Genomic DNA, 17,434 nt, shown 5'->3' with positions numbered 1-17,434 from the left:
GGTGCATTCATCCAATGGAATGTTCTTTAGCCCAAAAAAGAAGGAATTTCTGGCACAGGCTACCACTTGGATGAACATTGAAGACATCATGCTGAGTGAAATCAACCGGTCCCGGAAGGACAAATACCATAGGGCTCTACTTACGTGAGGTACCTAGAATGATCAGATCCATGGAGACAGAAGGGTGGTTTCCAAGGGAGGGGAGAACGGAGGGTTAGCGAAGAGATTTTTGGCAAGATGGAGGGAAGGGATGGTTGCACAACAATGTGAATGTCCTTAATGCTGCTGAACCTACTCTGAATTGGTTAAGATGTTATGTTATATGTTAGGTATATTTTATTACAAGGAAACATACATATATTGTAAGTCGGCTCAAATCCAGAGCTCAGCCCCACTCGACCCTGAGAGGTCACACTGGCTAGCGTGCTGCTGATGAAGAAGCCACTGAGGTGAGGCTCTGGGAAGGCCAGCGTCAAAGTGACCACACAGATGTCTCCTCAGAGGTACAGCCTCACCTGTGTCAGGGCCCCAAGTGGCAGCCTGGGACCCCCGGCCCAACAAAGTGGCCTGGGGTCTGCTGCTGGCCAGGCGCAGGGTGACCCCGGCCTCCACCCTCCCTCAGCCCCCTTTACTCAGCCTGCTGTGTGGGGATTAGGTCAGCCAGTACCCTCCTCGACGCCCACATGAGAAAACGGAGCCTGAGAAGGTGAGCCGTCCTCAGTACACGGCAAGTGTAGACAGAGCTCCAGGAGAACCGGTCTGGATGTACCCCCCCCCCCCCCCCCCCCCGCCACCAGGCTCACGAAGTGAACAAGTTACTTCCCACTGGACACAAGACACCCTCTGGACCTGTCCTTCTAAGACCAGTTCCCTCTAAGGAAAGACTCAGAGGCCTCCGGAGTAGAGAAGCACAATAATAACATACAGAATTACAGCAGGGAGAACACAAAGGAGGACCCCCCCCCCCAGACCCCCACCAGGGAGAACATGACGGGTGGATGCTCTGCAGTGGCCCACCTGTGCCTCCCACGTAGGCAGCACGGGCGAGAGCGCCTTTCCAGGGACAGGCTGCGGCCTCTCACACTCTGTTCTGTCAACACCACACAGAGATTTTCTAGCAGAGACAGATCAGGCTCATTTGCAAGAGAGGACTTTCTGTGTGTTCAGATTCACAACTGCAGCCTAGGAGTTGAGTTAATCACGGCAGTGGTGGTGGTGGGGGTGGGGGGGTGGTTCTCGGGGGACAAACACGGCTGCACGCACTGTGGCCGATATCCACACTGGCTGGCATGTGTGCTGAGGTGGCCTGGGTGGCTGCGGGTCTCGACTCGGCTCTTCTCCCCGCTGCGGCCCAGCTGGGAGGCCATCAGACACTTACCTGCCATGCAATCAGGTCTTTGAGCTTCTCAATCTTCTCATGGGCCTCTGGATGTTCCTGCAGGTACCGCTCTGTGAAGAAGGCCTGTGGAGACAGGGAGAGCCACTCAGCACGCCGCTCACCCGACCCACGTTTTTACGCCTGACCCTGGGGACAGAACCGTGTATACAACAGACCCGCCTCTCGCAGGGAATGGACCTTCCCCAGCGCTCGGCGCGAAATGTCTGGTTAGGTCCAACGCAACAAGTGGAGTGAACGGGCAGCCCGGGGGGCGACATAGGGTGGCACCTCTGTCCTCGGAAGCCAGCAAAGCCACAGCTGACCTGGATCGCTCAGCCCGCTGGGTGGTGGCTCCCCAGCCGTTTGCCTGCCCCTGACTCCCCCCCTACCCCCTGCCCTGGGCCTGCCCTACACCTAACGGCTGCTGAGGGCAGAGTGCTCCCTCCTTGCCCAGGACAGTCACCCCTGTTAGCTGGCTCTCCGGAGGTGCCCTTTTTGTCTCAGCTCTTACTCCTTCTGGACAAGGGCTCAGCACACTCTTCTGGGAAGGGCCTCGACTCTGCCATTGTTAGGTCAGGAAAACAGCCCCAGACACTAAGGAATGAAAGGCCACGGCCAAGTTCCAGACCTGAGTACTAAAACAGGGAGCAGGGCCGTCCCGGGGCCTCAGTCGATTAAATGGCCGACTCTTGATTTTGGCCCAGGCCATGATCGTGGGGGATTCCCAAGGCCCTGCTTGTGATTCTCCCTCCCTCTCTCTCTGCCCTTCTCCTGCTCGTGCTGTCTGTCTCTCTCTCTCTCAAAATAAGTGAACTTAAAAAAATGTAGACTCCTGGTCTGGACCACACCCTGTGTCCTTGACTTCTGCCCATTCCTACTGAGGTATTTTCCAGGGAGACCAGTCGTCCTTCTTCCCCTACCTCCCATGCCCACCTATCCCAGATGTTCTAATTCTTTCGTCTTTGGCTAAAACTCTCTTGGCTTTTAATGATCCCAGAACTCTTGAAAGCCACCTGAGGGCAGCTCTGTAGAGCTCCATCAACCCAACCTGGGGGGGACAATGTCCAGGGGAGTCACGCTTGGGGTCGGGCCTGGACCTTCTACAGCCGGCATAGGGTGCCTCTGGGAGCGCCCGGCCTGGCCTTGGTGCAGTCCCTGCTGAGATGGGTCAGTGAGAGCAGCGAAGTTTCAGGGCTTGGACATAAGAGTCTGGAGACAGTCTGTCCCAGGACAGGGCCGTACTGCGGGCATGTCACGTGCCTTTTCATAATTCGCAAAGCCTCCCATGACGGCAGGGTCCACGATGCCGTTGAGGAGCATGGAGAGGGGGTTGATGGGGAGGCTGGGGTCGTGCAGGTGCTGCTGAACCATGCTGTTCATCTTGTCGTTGGTCAGCTGCATGGTCTCGATGGCGTTCTCCAGGGGGCTGATCTCCACCTGCGGGGAAGAAGGAAGACGTGACTTGAGGCCAGCTGCGTCCACGGCACCAGGGGCCTCTGGTGAGGAGCATTTCCAACTGGGGCCAGGCTTCCTATTCCCCCATGCACCTTTCTTCCTGGGGGGGTTGCTGGGAAGGGTCCCTTATCACCCAAACAACAGCAACTGGGTATTTTAGCATCGTGTCGTTGTGCATTTCCAAGGGCGTGGCCCTCACACACAAATCCCAAAGGGATCATACGAGGCTGTCTGGCTCTGATGTGTGTGTGTGTATGTGTGTGTGGGTGCGCATGTGTACATGCGTGTGTGCCTGCGTGTGTTTGCACATGTGATCTGCTTGTTTAAAAATGGGTAAGGTTTTGAGAAATTTTGAGCAATCTGGCAGTGTCCCTGAGGCAGGAGGCCTAGGCACTGTGTAAGCCCCCTGTGCCTGTTTGGTCAGGGAGGCGGAGGAGGGCTCTATGCTGGTCTCTACATCAGATCCCGTACCCTCTTATGAGGGAACGGCTTCACCATCCCAGGGAGAGCACATCACCACTTCCAACGGCCCCTTGTAGGAAAACCTGCCACTGGTGGGCGGGACCTTTAGTGTAGGAGGCAGGGGACCGCCGTCCATCCCGCAAACGCCCTCCTCTCTCTGGGGGCCCGCAGCTCCCTGCAAGGCCCAGCCGAGCACGCCTCGCTAGCTCAGCGCTAAGGTGTCATGAAAACACGGCCGGGTTTAAAACAGTCACGACCCCTTCCCGCCAGGCCTCTCTCCGATAGATGCTCAGAGCCACACCCAGGGGTGATCTCAACACATGATCATTTTGGTCCTTCCCAAAGAAGCGGGATGGGTCCCCACCTGAGCCTGGGAACCCCAGGGCCTCTGCAGCAAGGAGCAAAGCAGAACAGCCTGCTTTCTTCCTGCTGCAGCTCCCGGGATGGAGGGGGGGGGGGGGTTTGATGGACAGAGGGGAGCAGGGGGAGCGGGGACTTGAGCAGGGACAAGTCTGCTCACGGCCGGTCCCAGATTCAAGAGGGATGCTCGGAATCACCATGGGGGAAGCCACCTGCTTTGCTGGCCCTGTGCTGCCCGGGGGCTGATGGACGGGCTGTAACACACAGAAAGGTGGCTGGCCACGTGCCGGCGGGCCCGCTGCCCCCGGGTGTCCCCGAGCCTGAACAGCACGTATCGCACAACCGCCATTGTCGCCGCATCCCTGGCTTTGTCAGACCCTGGAACGCAGCGTCCCAGGCACACGGCTTTGCCAAGTCAACACAGCAGGGTGGTTTTCCATTGTGACCCACTGCTAACTCCCTGCTGAGGATCCCCTTTGCCTCAAGAAGGAACAGCTTCCTATTTTTGTCCAACAGCTAGGGCTAGCTGCCACCCCACACGCATCCCATGACAGCCCGTCCCAGGAGGCATGCACAAGGTGGGGGGGGGGGGGTAGGGGGAGGCAGGTGTCGGCAGCGGCAGCTCGGTTCTGCCGCTCTGGGATTATTCAGCTTCCAGCCTCTTAGTTTGTTAAAAATGGCAAACAGAGCCGGTGGCGGAACCACATCTTTACAGAAAGTCGGGGCTCACCCCTCTCCACTTCCGAGATGTTAAGCGCCTTCCTCTGGAAATCTGGCTGGCTCACGAAATCCCCGATTACTGAGGGCTTTGGGCAGAGGCTCATTAGGAAGATTAGTGCCTGTTTATGCGAAGTCCCCCACTCTGTCTTCTCATGCACGTACGTCACCAGCTCTAAATGGTGCCAGCAAAGGCTTGCATTTCTGCCACCTGCCACAAATCTGAGCCTTCCATCCATCAGGGCCTGCCTGGGTGCTATGGGGGGCCCGGAGCGGGAGCTCCCAGAGCAGAAAATGGAAGTGCCCAAGGCAGGGACAGGCAGAGAGACCCGGGGCTCCAGAGAAGGAGGAGGGGGCACCTGGGAATGGGGGGTGCGGATGTGGCCCAGAGCTCTGACTGGCACGGATGAGGGACATGAGGGGAAACAGGGCTGAGAAGAGAGGCTCCAGCCACATTCAGGAACCAAATCAGGAGTTTCCGGGGGCCTCCTTCTAAACTAAATGGTAGGCACCACCCCTCTGGATAAGATCCTGCTGGCTGAAAACAAAAGGCATTAGACACACGAGAAAACAGACACATTTCAATCAGATCTCTTTATCCAGGCAAATGCCACTCCCTGATACGTCTATAGGTTCAGTAGGAATCTGCTGCCTGCTTCTGGCTGGGGTAGAAGAGACTGCCCCATAGCTCACCACTGGGGCAAGGCAAAAAAGTTTAGCTAATGAGATGTGAGTCATTATTTCTTTAAAAAGTGCCAGCGAGGGGTATATTCTCGAGCTATTTTTATTTGAAATGAGCAAGTACTATTAATCAAGTTGTTTGTCATGTAAATGGCAATAAAACCATCAGGAAGAAAGACCTTGAAACGTGTATGTAAATTGGAACTTGTCTCACACTTTTCATGTCGTTAACAGAGAGAGCTGTCAAAGCAGTGCAGGCTTTACATATTTCGGAAGGAGAAACGAAATCTTCGTTCCGGTTTCCTTGTAAGCCGGACCTGGTTGTGATCACCCAGCATTTCTGCTACAACCTTCGTGGACGAGGAGGGCTGATACCCCGAGGAACTCACGGGCTGGTTGTGGGTTAGGTCTCGTCTGACCTGGGGTCGCGGCGTGCGTACCGCACCCCGGAAGAGAGGGTATAGGACGGGGTCCCTTCTGGGGGGTATCCTTACCATGAAAACAGATTTGACCTCAAACCATCTTAGAATTCCAGGTAATTTGTACGCTGTTGTGTATATGGTCCTCTCGATCCACATGTTCTGCAAAGGGAACACACACATGGGATTTGTCAGGAGAAGGGTGTGAGCAGGGTGACAAGTCTCTGTGAGGCAAAGTCCTCCGGGCAGGACAGCTCTTCCCAGGACGGACCGCAAGTGGCCCTTCCACGTGCTCTGCGGGGCAGGTCTGCTCCGAGGTTAAGACCAAGGCTCCGCTTATCGGTCAGATGGTCACACGAGGCCCAGCAGTGTCCCCTGCTTTGTGGGCCAAGGGTGCCAGCCTCTCTGACATCTGGGCAAAGAAAACAGACCAGGAGAGTCAGGGAGAGTTCTGGACGTCAAAATGAGGGAAGCTCCCTCTGAGGAAATAGGTTTGTGGAAAGGCTCCAAGGACTTCTCCGTTAGCCATACTTTGCGTTACACTCAAAGGCAGAAAGGCTTTAAGGAAAACCTTAGTCACTTTTTCTGATATGAATCAATCCGTATTTCAGGCTTACATTTTTCTCTTGCACAACCAATACCCATTTACATGGAACACTAAGGATATGGAAAAAATCAGAGATGATGGCTTGAACAATTTCACTATCGGTTGCTCAAGACTTCTTACTAAGCGTGACAAAACACGCGTATTGCCAGTAACTACCATTTTATAATCCATATTCTTCGTAGAATAGTACATTATGTACTGTGGGAAACTGCTTCAAGCCAGTAAATGTAACCGCATGCTGCGCAGAAGCCCGTGCAAGGGGTCTTTCCCGCCCCCCCCCTTCTGCCAGCGTCCAGCTTGTGGCAACCTCGTCCCTGCAATGGGCCATCGCTGGGCAGTGCGACGCTGTCAGCAGCGGTCCTGACATAAAGAGCTGGGACAGTGGAATGTCAGCAATTCCAGAGAGCTGGACTGGATCTCAGAGAGGCTTCTATCCCTGGCTTCTGAGGCTCCAGAGGGGAGAGGGAAGGGGACCAGCCGAGGCCTCCCTCCTGTCTCCCCAGCTAAAGCTTCTTCTGGCCCCAGGAGGCGGCTCCCCCAGGTGCCTGTCCTAGAAAACAGCAGCCTGTGCCCTGAGAGCATCCGGACCACGCCTGCGGGGCGTCCCCAGGGGCCAACACAGCCTGGGTACGGTCCCGGGGTTCCACCTCGGGCTTCCTGACCAGCCAGCTCTGGCTAACTCAGGTGCTCTCTCTCCGCCTCCCTCCTCCCCTGCTGGCCCGTTGGTTCCCAGAGCTTCACCCCTTGCTGAGTGGCCACCCCGAGTGCTGGGCCAGGTGGGGACAGCCTTCCCGGTGCCCGGCCCCTGGAGCCAGGCTGCCTGCAGCAGGGCCGAGCCTGCCTTCTCATGGCTGCAAAAAGCCTCATGCTTATCTGGAAGCCTTAGGCTTTATCCGGTGTGTGAAAGACTAAATCCTGTGGCTTCTGAAAGCCTCCTCCAAGTGTGAGGGCCTAACAGGGCCATTAGGGGATTTCAGGGCCATTTTGAAGGAGCGCAGCTCCCGAGGCTTTAGTGCAGCCCCAAATGTCAGGAGTCTCGGTTTTTCTGAGCTTTGCCCCAATTGGCTGCACACCCATCGGCAATTCGCTTGACCTCCTTGTGCCTCTTTCTTTACGGTATGAGAATATACATGACTGCTGGATATGAGGGTGTGAGGGAAATTCAAGAAACTGCCCATAAATCCCACAGTCGAGAGACGCTCCATAAGCGAGAGTGCTGTTGCCACGGGACCCTGACAGAGACAGCCAGAAAGCCACCGCCCTTGGCGCTGGTGTCTTGATTGGGCAGTGCCTCACTCGTCCCCTCCCTATTACAGGCCACGCCACAGTGACCAGTTACCAAGTAGGCCCGGGATGCCGGCATTAACCAAGAAGCACGGTCTTCGTTTGGAGAAACCGGCGTGCTACGTGGGAAAGACTAGAATTCACGGAATGCAAACTCAAGCGGACACACAGGAAACGGCTCGGGGCAGGAAGGGCCGGCCCTCCAGCGCTGTGACTGGACACTGTCAGGCATTGCCCTGAGGACCGAAGAGTCCAGGAAACTTAGGGCTTCAAGGGGTGGCTGGGTAGAGGCAACTTTGCTGGAAGGGCTCCAAACTTCTCTCCGGGCCAGCAGCGGGGTGTAACTGACCTTTCGCCTTCTGTACCCCTCCTGACTGCGGGCAGGGGGACGTGGCTCCCAGCAGTGCCACCGGTCCCCCACCGAGGGTCCCCGTGGCCAATGCCTCCCTGTCTAGGGATTTCCAGAGGAGGCTTGCAGGGCAGAAGGAGGGAGAAATGTTAACGTTTAAAAAAACTGTGCTTTTTCTCAAAGAATTGATTTATTCTTTGCAAATGGAATCCATTCAACCAGCTGTAGGCGCATTTTTTAAAAGGCTGCAAAAATCTGTGCTAACATTTCCGTGACTAATGCAGGGGACAGACATTTGGCAGCGTGTGATTGGTTGCCACAACTAGGGAGGTGCCACCAGCATCGATCAGGTAGAGGGTCAGGGATGCTGTGGCCCTGTCACATAGAATTACCCGGCCCACGACTCAGTGGTATCCGGGCGCACCTGTTACCTTGTGCTTCAGGGAAATTCAGGCGTTGGACAGCGAGCATCTGGGTCTCTGCCCTGCTCACCTCTGACTGCTTGTCATCTGCAAACAGCTGCATAAAGGGCTCGGCCCCTCCGTGTGCCTGTTTGTATCAGAGGCACCACCAGCAGGGTGTTCCCGGCCCCGGGGGCCCAGACGGAGACAACTCAGAGAAGTCCAGGAGGGAAGCAAGTGTGCCCGGGGCACAAGAAGTGGGACCACAGCACTTGCCCTTTCTGATAACTCGGAAGGCCTTGGCCACATCCTTCGTGAGATGTTCATCATTTCACTACATTTGAAGGGGTTAGGGTTTGGTTTTGGGATTTCTGCACCCAGGCCACAAAGACCTCTAACGCTGCACCGTGCTCGCCTTTGAGGCCCGTTCTCCACCGGCAGTTTCGCAGGCGGCGGGATGAGTGAGTTCTTTGGGATTTTTTTGGTTGTTGTTTCTTACCGCAAATTCATTGTCTGGGTTTTTCTCTCCCTTGCGGATCGGCCGAGAATATTCAAATCGCTGGACCTCGTTCACCCTGTAAAAACTGTATAGAGACAGATAGATCGTTAGACATTTAACCCCCAACGCGGCCGATCTGCTTTCAGACGTGGGGTCTGGCCTGGCGACAGGTCACTGCATCCCTTAAAATATCCCCAACCTTGACCCGGAGCGATGGCTGTGGCTTTCTCTCCCCGCCAGGCTTGGAAGAGAGATGTTGGCGGGTGGAAAAATTACCCTGAGGTTTTGCCTCTTTCCTGTCCCTGGAAACCTTCCGGGGAGAAAAGATGCTGAGTAAGAGACGGGCACACACAGAGAAGAGGGGAAGCAAGGAGGGTGGAAACAGGCCTGAGCTCCCCGCTCTTGTGTTTCCTACTTCAACATCTTAATTCATAATTTATCACTTTCATATAGTGAATCAACAATTAGTTATTAATAAGTTATTAACAAATTTTAAAGTATGTGTTTATTATTTTTAAAAAGGCCTTGCGTACCTTGGTTTCAGGTCTACAGAAGGCAGGGCCTACAAGCAGCGAGACATGCATGCATGGTACAGGTGTGTACCTTCTGTCCCTGGGGAAGGGGAGGCTTCCACACGTATACGAGAGCCCGACTTACTCGTCCCCTGCACTGAAAGGCAGGTGGCCTCCCCACATCACAGGGAAGCAGCTAAGCATAAGCTACCGTTCACTATTTGCTCCAATGCCTCTTGCTGAGATAGACTGTGGCAAACCTCAAAGTGTGTGCCTTGTGGAAGCAATCGTTCATCAATACAGAACCCTGGGTGCCTTTCCATTATGGCTAACAAGAGGTTAAAGAGAGGAGACTGAATTTTGAGGAAGAACACAACCCACCAGACTTCAGGATACGAAAGAAACAGATTCGGAGCACTATCAGGCCATTGAAGAGGTTAATTTCTTTTTTTTTTTTTTAAATTTTTTTTTTTTTCAACGTTTATTTTATTTTTGGGACAGAGAGAGACAGAGCATGAACGGGGGAGGGGCAGAGAGAGAGGGAGACACAGAATCGGAAACAGGCTCCAGGCTCTGAGCCATCAGCCCAGAGCCTGACGCGGGGCTCGAACTCCCAGACCGCGAGATCGTGACCTGGCTGAAGTTGGACGCTCAACCGACTGCGCCACCCAGGCGCCCCGAAGAGGTTAATTTCTTAACCAGAACATGCATCACATAGAAAACAAAATTCTTGATATCAAAGAAACATCTAAAGCAGAGTGTTTCTACAGCATTGCTAAGTCGGGTGCAGTTCAACGGAGAGGCACAAAACCTCAGATTTGGATAGCCGACTAGTGAGTCTAAAAATCTGCCTTATGATCCCATGTTATACAATCGTGGTGGTGCAGGGGTAAAGGGGTTCTGCACCCAAAAAAAGCAAATGTCCCAATCCCTTTTCCTGTCACACAGCGTGCAAACAGTCCGGCCCTCCCCACGCACGGGGACTCAGAGGTACTGGGTGTGGGGCTGGGTGGGTCACACGGAGACCAGAGTGCCCCCTCCGCCCTCCCAAGTTTTCCCGGCCTCCCCACATCAGGAAAGGAATAGTTCTGGTACCCTCTGGCAACACATTACTAACTTCTTCCCTCACTGTTTTGATGCTCAAAATAATTTGCTTCTCTCGCTCTTCAAAGTAAACAGGGCATCTGGAAAGCTCACCAAAGCCTAAAATCCATCCTTTCGAGGGGGAAATTCTTAGTAAGAGATCTGTGCACAGTCTTTCATCATCCGTACGTTGGGTAGGAGGAATGGGACGCTCACCTTACGATCTGCTCTGACACAGGCCGGTGAAATTTCGGGGGCAGGTCAAGTTTGGGCTTTACGGTGAAGCACTGAATGTCTAAGGGTGAAGAGGGTTAAGGATCACAAGGCAGCATGGACATCAGGCATGACAACGCCCCCAAGTGCACCCAACCACCCAGGCCCACGGCACTGAGATCGCATCCTGTCCCGCGGGGTTGTCTTAAAGGATACATTGGCCAGGCGAGTTTTTGATGTCGTCGCCTGGGGGAGATGTCGTCTTCATTTTCTCTGCATTGGGGAACTGAGTTAAGAGGCGAGCTTCAAAATCTTCCCTGCGTTCGTACTCTTTCCCTCGGTAAATGAAAACTTTCCCCTGGAAACAGTGACATTCATTAAATAACACCACGGGGGAAGGTCAGGACAAGTTCACACACAAATGCACTGGTTTTCAAAATCTGCTTGAGAGTTTTCTTTAAAAAGCCATTGAATTGAAAAACAGCTTGTAATTACACTGGCCTTATTAATCAAGAACACGCAAACAGGAGCCACATAAGTTAATAGTGTTTACGAAGCACTGAACACATTACCAAAGTCGGCGGGTGGATTTCAGCCTTAACGGTGACAATCAACCAAAATAACCACCAAGAACCAAGTGAGCAATCAGGGCCCACCCTCTAGTGGGCATGAGGTGGCGAGAGAGGGTACAAGCACCAGGGCAAGGGCATCATGGTGTCCTAATTAAATAGCTCTCATCCTGCCGAGAGGAATTTAAGAGAGCGTGAGATTGAGGTGCGGCCTCAGAGCCTGAGCACGATGTTCCCAGCTGTTGCCTAGAGGACACAGCCAAGCGACCAGCAGAACCACAGGGAAAGGGGTCTAGAACAAAGTAGGGAGGTGTGAGGACCGCGGCCTCCCCAGTGGGGAGAGACCGGAGGCCGATGGGAGGACTGCCCTCACTGCCCCTTCAGTGCTGTACCAACGATTACCCAGTGATGAATGACAGGTTCAACATCAGAGTTCTCCTTCTAAAGACTGGCTTTTGGGGGCGTCCAGGTGGCTCAGTCAATTAAGGATCCGGCTTTAGCTCAGGTCATGAACTTGGGGTTCGTGAGTTTGAGCCCTGCGTCGGGCTCGGTGCTGACAGCTCAGAGCCTAGAGCCTGCTTTGGATTCTGTGACTCCCTCTCTCTCTCTCTCCCTCCTTCACTTGCACTATCTCTCTCTCTGTCTCAAAAATAAATAAGGATTAAAAAAAAAAAAAAACCTGGCTACTGTCCATCTCAAATGACACGTTGTCACCTCCATAAATCCCAAGCTGGAGAGTCCATCTGGGGGTGGTGTTAGATGGCGGGGTGACCTCGGGGGTGGGTGTTAGGCCGGTGAGCCTTCTTCCTTACGCAGGCTGCCTTGTTGAGGCCATTTCTGTCCAGGTGTGACACAGTCACTCAGTAAACATACCTCTAAGAAATTTTCGGATTCTAGGATGTAAAAGTTCTGTGAACCTTCACAGATCCAACAGTGTCTTCTGAGTGTCAACTGAGTCATAGAAAGGTGGCAATGGGCGATGCGACACTACCATTGACTCTGGGGCCTACACCCCCGGCCCCCCAACATCCTGCCTCACCCCTAGGGCTGTCTGACCCTAAAGGAGGATGGCAACAAGGAAAAGGCGCCAAGGGACCGAAGAAACAGGAGGCTGGGGGCTGATGCTTTTCCTCACAGGATCTGTCGGCCGAGCAAGAGGCCCAGCCTGGCCGGTCATGAGTCAGGTGCAGCCCTGGTATCCGTCCTGACCCTGGCTGGCCAGGTGCCAGAGCGGAGGAAAGGCAGAGAGCCCACAGAATAGCACCCCACGGAACATTCTTACGCTTACCTCCTAGAGACTGAGTTCGAAGTCAAACTAAAATTTGTCTAATTAATGAATTTTCAAAAGATAAAGAGAGATCCTATGGTACTCAATTTCTTTCCTTCCCTAGTCCCAACTTATTCTGGGTCCCCATAAATCACTAAAGAAGGAACAGTTTAAGAATTGAATATTTTTTTTCACTTTGTGCTTAGGTATGTCTTAAAGTACCCATTATAGAAGAAAAATGTTCTCTTTCTCTAAAAAAATAATGTCAAGCAGAGACCAAAGTAATATGTAGCCTTAATTAGAAATATAAATACACAGTGTGGGCATCTTTTAAAGCTATATAAAGCCAAACATTTCAGAAATTCAGGAAGATTTAATGTATTAACAGGCCACTACAAAACTCGCATGAATTTATTATGCTTTACACTAGAAGACATAATAATAAAATGTATATAAAGACTTTAATAGAAAAACACTAGTGAGTTATAGATGAAAGCACTACTAACATTTTCTAGAAATGTCAATTATTTTGCATTCTGAAGCAGTCCCTTCAAACATGAAAACAAGGGGGAAATGTATATATAGTCAAAGATATTTATTCCTTGGAAGAACCATAAATATTAACATGAAAGCAAACAAACAACCAAAAAAGGCAAACCCAGAAGCCAACGAGACTAATTCTTAAAGAAAAACAAAGCAAAAGGGACAGTTAGTTCCTCAGGGGCATTAAACAGCCAAACATTTTCCCTGAGTTTTTGTAACTGCTAATGTCATTGTCAGATTGACCCCTGCCAGGGGATCTGTGAAGCATAATAAATATACTGCTATAGTCCTGCAGAATTATTCAGGTGTGGCGGGGAAGTCAGTTCAATATTAATCATGCCCGTTAAACCCTTTATTCACACTTTGCATTTTGTCCTTTTGACAGGGGAGATGACCCAGTGCGGTCCCCGGAGCACACACATCGTGTGTGCCCTCCCAGCCCTCTTGCACGCCAGGCATCCATTGGCTCAGGGACCGCAAAGTGCCCGCCCCGCCCACCGGCACGTCAGGAAGCCAGGGCAGAGGCATAGTGAGTAGTGGGAAGTCACAGCACTGTCCACAGAGGGCCACACACACTGTAACACCTCAGCACAGCCATGATTTAGGCTCGATCTCTCTCTTAGAGACACATACATGGGGTCACACATACAGATTTATACACCTTAATGGAAGCCTTTAACAACGTCAACTCCAAGCCCATAATATTCTTCAGCTTGGTTTTTTATTTACATATGGTCAATTTCAGGGGCCCCTGGGTGGCTTAGTTGGTTAAGCGTCAGACACTTGGAACTCGGCTCAGGTCATGATCTCATGGTTCACGGGATTGAGCCCCACGTCAGGCTCTGCGCTGACAGCACAAGGCCTGCTTGGGATTCTCTTTCTCTCCCTCTCTCTCTCTCTCTCTCTCTTTCAGAATAAATAAACTTCTTAAAAATAAAATGTAGTTAACTTCAAAATCCTCCCTAATTTAGGGCTTATAACCAAATGTCCTTTACTCATTCTTTGGGAAGAAAATTTTCTCCAAAATCTGGGTCTCTGGTCAACTGCTGTCCCGGGCATGTGGTGCCACAGCTGCACGAGAAAAGCTGAGGTGTCAAGGAGAGAGGACACACCAGCAGGGACAGGGTAGGGACAGATGCCCCAGTCACCCCAGACCTTGAGTGAGTGGACAAATCAACAGGTCACATTCTGAAGCAGACCAGACCTGGGAGGCTCACTTGTTGATGTCATATCAACAATGACAGGTCCTCAGCAAGTAAGTCCTTCCTGCTGGTGGAGGCATGAAGGCATGTCAAGAACGTCTGGGCAGTCAGAACCGCCAGGGTCAAAGGAACACAGCTCCGGGACTAGGAAAACCTCTTTCCTGGATCTAACTGCCCCACACAGCTATGCTCTAGACAAGAGATCCCGCTTTCCCCAAACCAGAGGAATCACCTGTGGTCTCCCAGAATAAGAGAAAACCATGTGCCTTCAAAAAATGTCTTAAGAAATGACAGGAAATCATGGCCCACTGGTCAATGGCATCCAAGAGAAACTTGAAACAATTCTACTAGCAGGTCAAGCAGTATTTATTTACACAATTTATCCTCTGGCCTCATGAGTGCTAAGAAATGGGCATTTGGCTGACGATCACAGTATTTCTGCAATCCCGTGTCAAACAGCACATGCCTATCTAAGGAATGGAAGGTGATTCAGAGTCCCCAGCAATGTGGCCGGAAAAATCCCCTTACAATTTCTCACATAATTAAAAATACACATGTTCACGGCAGTATGATTCACCGAACATAGCCGAAACAACCCAAACGTCCATTGAAGGACGAATGGATCAACAAAACTGTGGTATATCTATACAATGGAATACTCGGCCATAAAAAGAAGTGACATTCAGATCCATGCCCCGACATGGATAAACCGTGAAGACGGTATGTCAAGGGAAATAGGTCAGACACCAAAGGGCAAAGAGTGTATCGATTTCACTTTATGAGGTACCTAGAAAAGGCAAATTCATAGAGACAGGAAGTAGAACGGTGCTGCCAGGGGCTGAGAGGTGAGGGAACGTGGAGTCACTGTTGTCCTGGGTACAGAATTTCAGGATGGAAAGATGAAAAATTTCCAGAGATGGATGATGGCACAACAATGTGAATGTGCTTAGTGCCACTGAACTGTACCCTTAAAACTGGTTAAGGTGGCAAATTTTATGTCACCTGTATTTTACCACAATTTAAAAAAACACCCCTAAATCTCTGAAGGAGAGTTCCGTTTAGGGAAGTTCAGATGGAAAGCTTATATGCAACCAAAGAAAATGTTATCAGCCCTTCTCTCACACCCTAAGCTAAGCGCAAAGCTATTAAGAGTACAGAGTCAGACCGCGACCCACGGATGCAAAGTCCAAATCGTTCCTCGGAATGGGAAGGGGCTCTCTGCCCAGGCAGCAATCTTGGCTTCGATTGAACAGAATCAAAATTTACCCGAAGGAATGTGGGGAATCCTTGTCCGTAGTAGCCAACAGCGAAATAGTCAGGCTTAGGTCTTATCACTTTGACGATGTTTTCATAAAACTGAGCCTGTTTTTTCTGAAAGGAAGAAAGAACATTTCAGGTTTGAATAGTGCATTTGAGCGTTTGTTCTTCTAGAATCTTCCAGTGGGCTCTACAAGCTTTGGCAATTCCAGTTGGGTGGGAGGATGACGATGAGGGAGGTGCCATGCGCCTGGTGCATCTGGATACCTCGACGCACGGCTTGGACAGAATTTGTCCCTCACCCCCGGTGTTGAGCAGGGAATCTGCCCAAAAGAGCGAAACTCAGTAACCAGTATGATTTATCTGTGTTCTCAAAAACCAAAGAGGTGCCACAGAAATGGTTTTCCTTCTGATTAAGTGGCTGGTCTTTAGTATTTTAAAAACTGGTCTCAGTTAGATACTGGGCCACATTAAAGAGGAATTTCAAAGGGCAGAATTCTGGTCTAAATTAATGATAAATATTATATATACCATCATAAAGTAGATCTGCTGAATACAAACAGTGTCTGTAGCAGGAGAAAGGTCTGGGTTACTCTCCCTTCTCCCACCTACCTTGTAGATGGGGTCAGTTTTAAACCAGCTGAGGTTCTCAGAGACTCTGGGGCCACCAAGAGCTCTGTACATGTGGGGTCAGCGGTTGTTTACAGCTTTAGTCTGGTTACCAAAGCTCAGTTGGGAATAAACGTGAGTGCTCGTGAGCCAGAATCGGTCAGCAAATACATCAAGACTCTCATCCTGGACAAAATGGAGGACCATGGCCAAGCCCACAGAAGGCCTGAGGGGAATCCCAACGTCAAAACGGGAAGGGAAATCCCAGAAAAACAAGTGTGGATTGCCTGTGTTTACTTCACTAGAAAGAAAAGAAGACCTACCAGCAATTCGCTGAGTTGTTCGTAATCAAACATCTCGTTTTCATACTGTTCAGCAAGTTCCTTACCCAGAGCAATGGCCTCCTCCCACATCTGCGAAGAAAAAGAAAGAGAAACTCAAACCTGAACCATGCAGTCAAGGAATGAAATAGTAATACAACTGTTCATAAGAAAACAATTTGGAAATACGCTTGCTGAATATGAAAACACTACGAGAATAACGTGGGAAAAATACAAATATTTTCTAGAGGCTCATGACCAGATGTCAGTTGACTAAACTTGTCCACTACTGGCTCATCAGTCACGCCTCTGCCCAGGGTCAAAGCAGTCTGCTGGCCGGTTCTGGCCTGCTCCATCTACTTCCCACTGCCAGGGACGGCCTCTGATGCCTCGGAGCGGCCGGTTAGCCGAGGGTAGGCACCACGGGGCTACGAGAGGCTACAGGGAGCCTGGTTTTGCGATTTTCCCAAGTCATCCCATTGAATAAACACAACGGTGGACTGTCAGTAAGAACAGGATATCTTTCAATGCTAAATTAAAGCTTGCAACAAGCTGCTTTATGTGTGCAAATACTGTGAGGCTTTAAAGCCTGACATCATTTTGCAAGGGGGAACTTTCTGTGGTAGTAGTTTGAAAGTAGGTTTCCAATCAAGTAACTGATTTATTAGAAGGCTGATAGACTTTGGTGTATGTGGAATAATTAATGGATACATATACTAAGACCTGAATTTTCCTTCTTTTTCTTGGGAAAAATAAAGTGGTGGACTTGAGAAGAATATGTTACATATGGAGGAACCACCTCCTCCAGGAAGCCTTTCTGGACGCCAACTCTCCGTGTGCTCCCACGATGACCCAGGATCCTCTGACTTCCAACCTGGTGGTAATGTATTGAAACAGGAGTGCTTCTCTGTCATTCCTCCTTAGAGACCACAGGCCCCTTGAGGGCAGGAACCGAGCATTATTAAAACCTCTGGACCACAGCTGAAGGCCTACTGAAGAATGTTTACTAGAAGAACTGAAGATTATTGATTTAGAATCGGGAAAGCACCACACCATTCCACATAACGTTTCCCCAGCCAGGAAACGCCCACTTCTTGATGGCTACCATTCCCACAAGATGGTGGCCGCTAAAGTCAGGACAAGTGATTCTGAGCTTGCTGTCTGTTCAGCAAGTCCCTTGCCTCATTGGGTGGGTACTTCATCACACCCATTTTGCAGATAAGAAAGTTGGGGGTCAGACAGGTCAG

The 17,434-nt window shown here is 51.2% G+C and overlaps 1 protein-coding gene across 3 annotated transcripts in view; it reads right to left on the bottom strand.

Moving 5' to 3' along the window:
• The window catches only part of DOCK1 (dedicator of cytokinesis 1), a 531,871-nt gene that overhangs the window by 26,097 nt on the left and 488,340 nt on the right, over window positions 1–17,434 (bottom strand). For all 3 annotated transcript variants that reach the window (XM_047826036.1, XM_047826038.1, XM_047826037.1), the window contains 8 exons: window positions 16,191–16,280; window positions 15,268–15,372; window positions 10,637–10,778; window positions 10,424–10,502; window positions 8,613–8,697; window positions 5,548–5,634; window positions 2,639–2,815; window positions 1,379–1,462 (listed from right to left, as the gene is read on the bottom strand). In XM_047826036.1, coding sequence (XP_047681992.1) covers window positions 1,379–1,462; window positions 2,639–2,815; window positions 5,548–5,634; window positions 8,613–8,697; window positions 10,424–10,502; window positions 10,637–10,778; window positions 15,268–15,372; window positions 16,191–16,280 — 849 coding nt within the window. The remainder of the gene's footprint in view (window positions 1–1,378; window positions 1,463–2,638; window positions 2,816–5,547; window positions 5,635–8,612; window positions 8,698–10,423; window positions 10,503–10,636; window positions 10,779–15,267; window positions 15,373–16,190; window positions 16,281–17,434) is intronic.

This window comes from Prionailurus viverrinus, chromosome D2, assembly GCF_022837055.1.
Source record: "Prionailurus viverrinus isolate Anna chromosome D2, UM_Priviv_1.0, whole genome shotgun sequence".
Lineage (NCBI taxonomy): Eukaryota > Metazoa > Chordata > Mammalia > Carnivora > Felidae > Prionailurus > Prionailurus viverrinus.
This window is presented reverse-complemented; position numbering and strand designations above follow the sequence as displayed.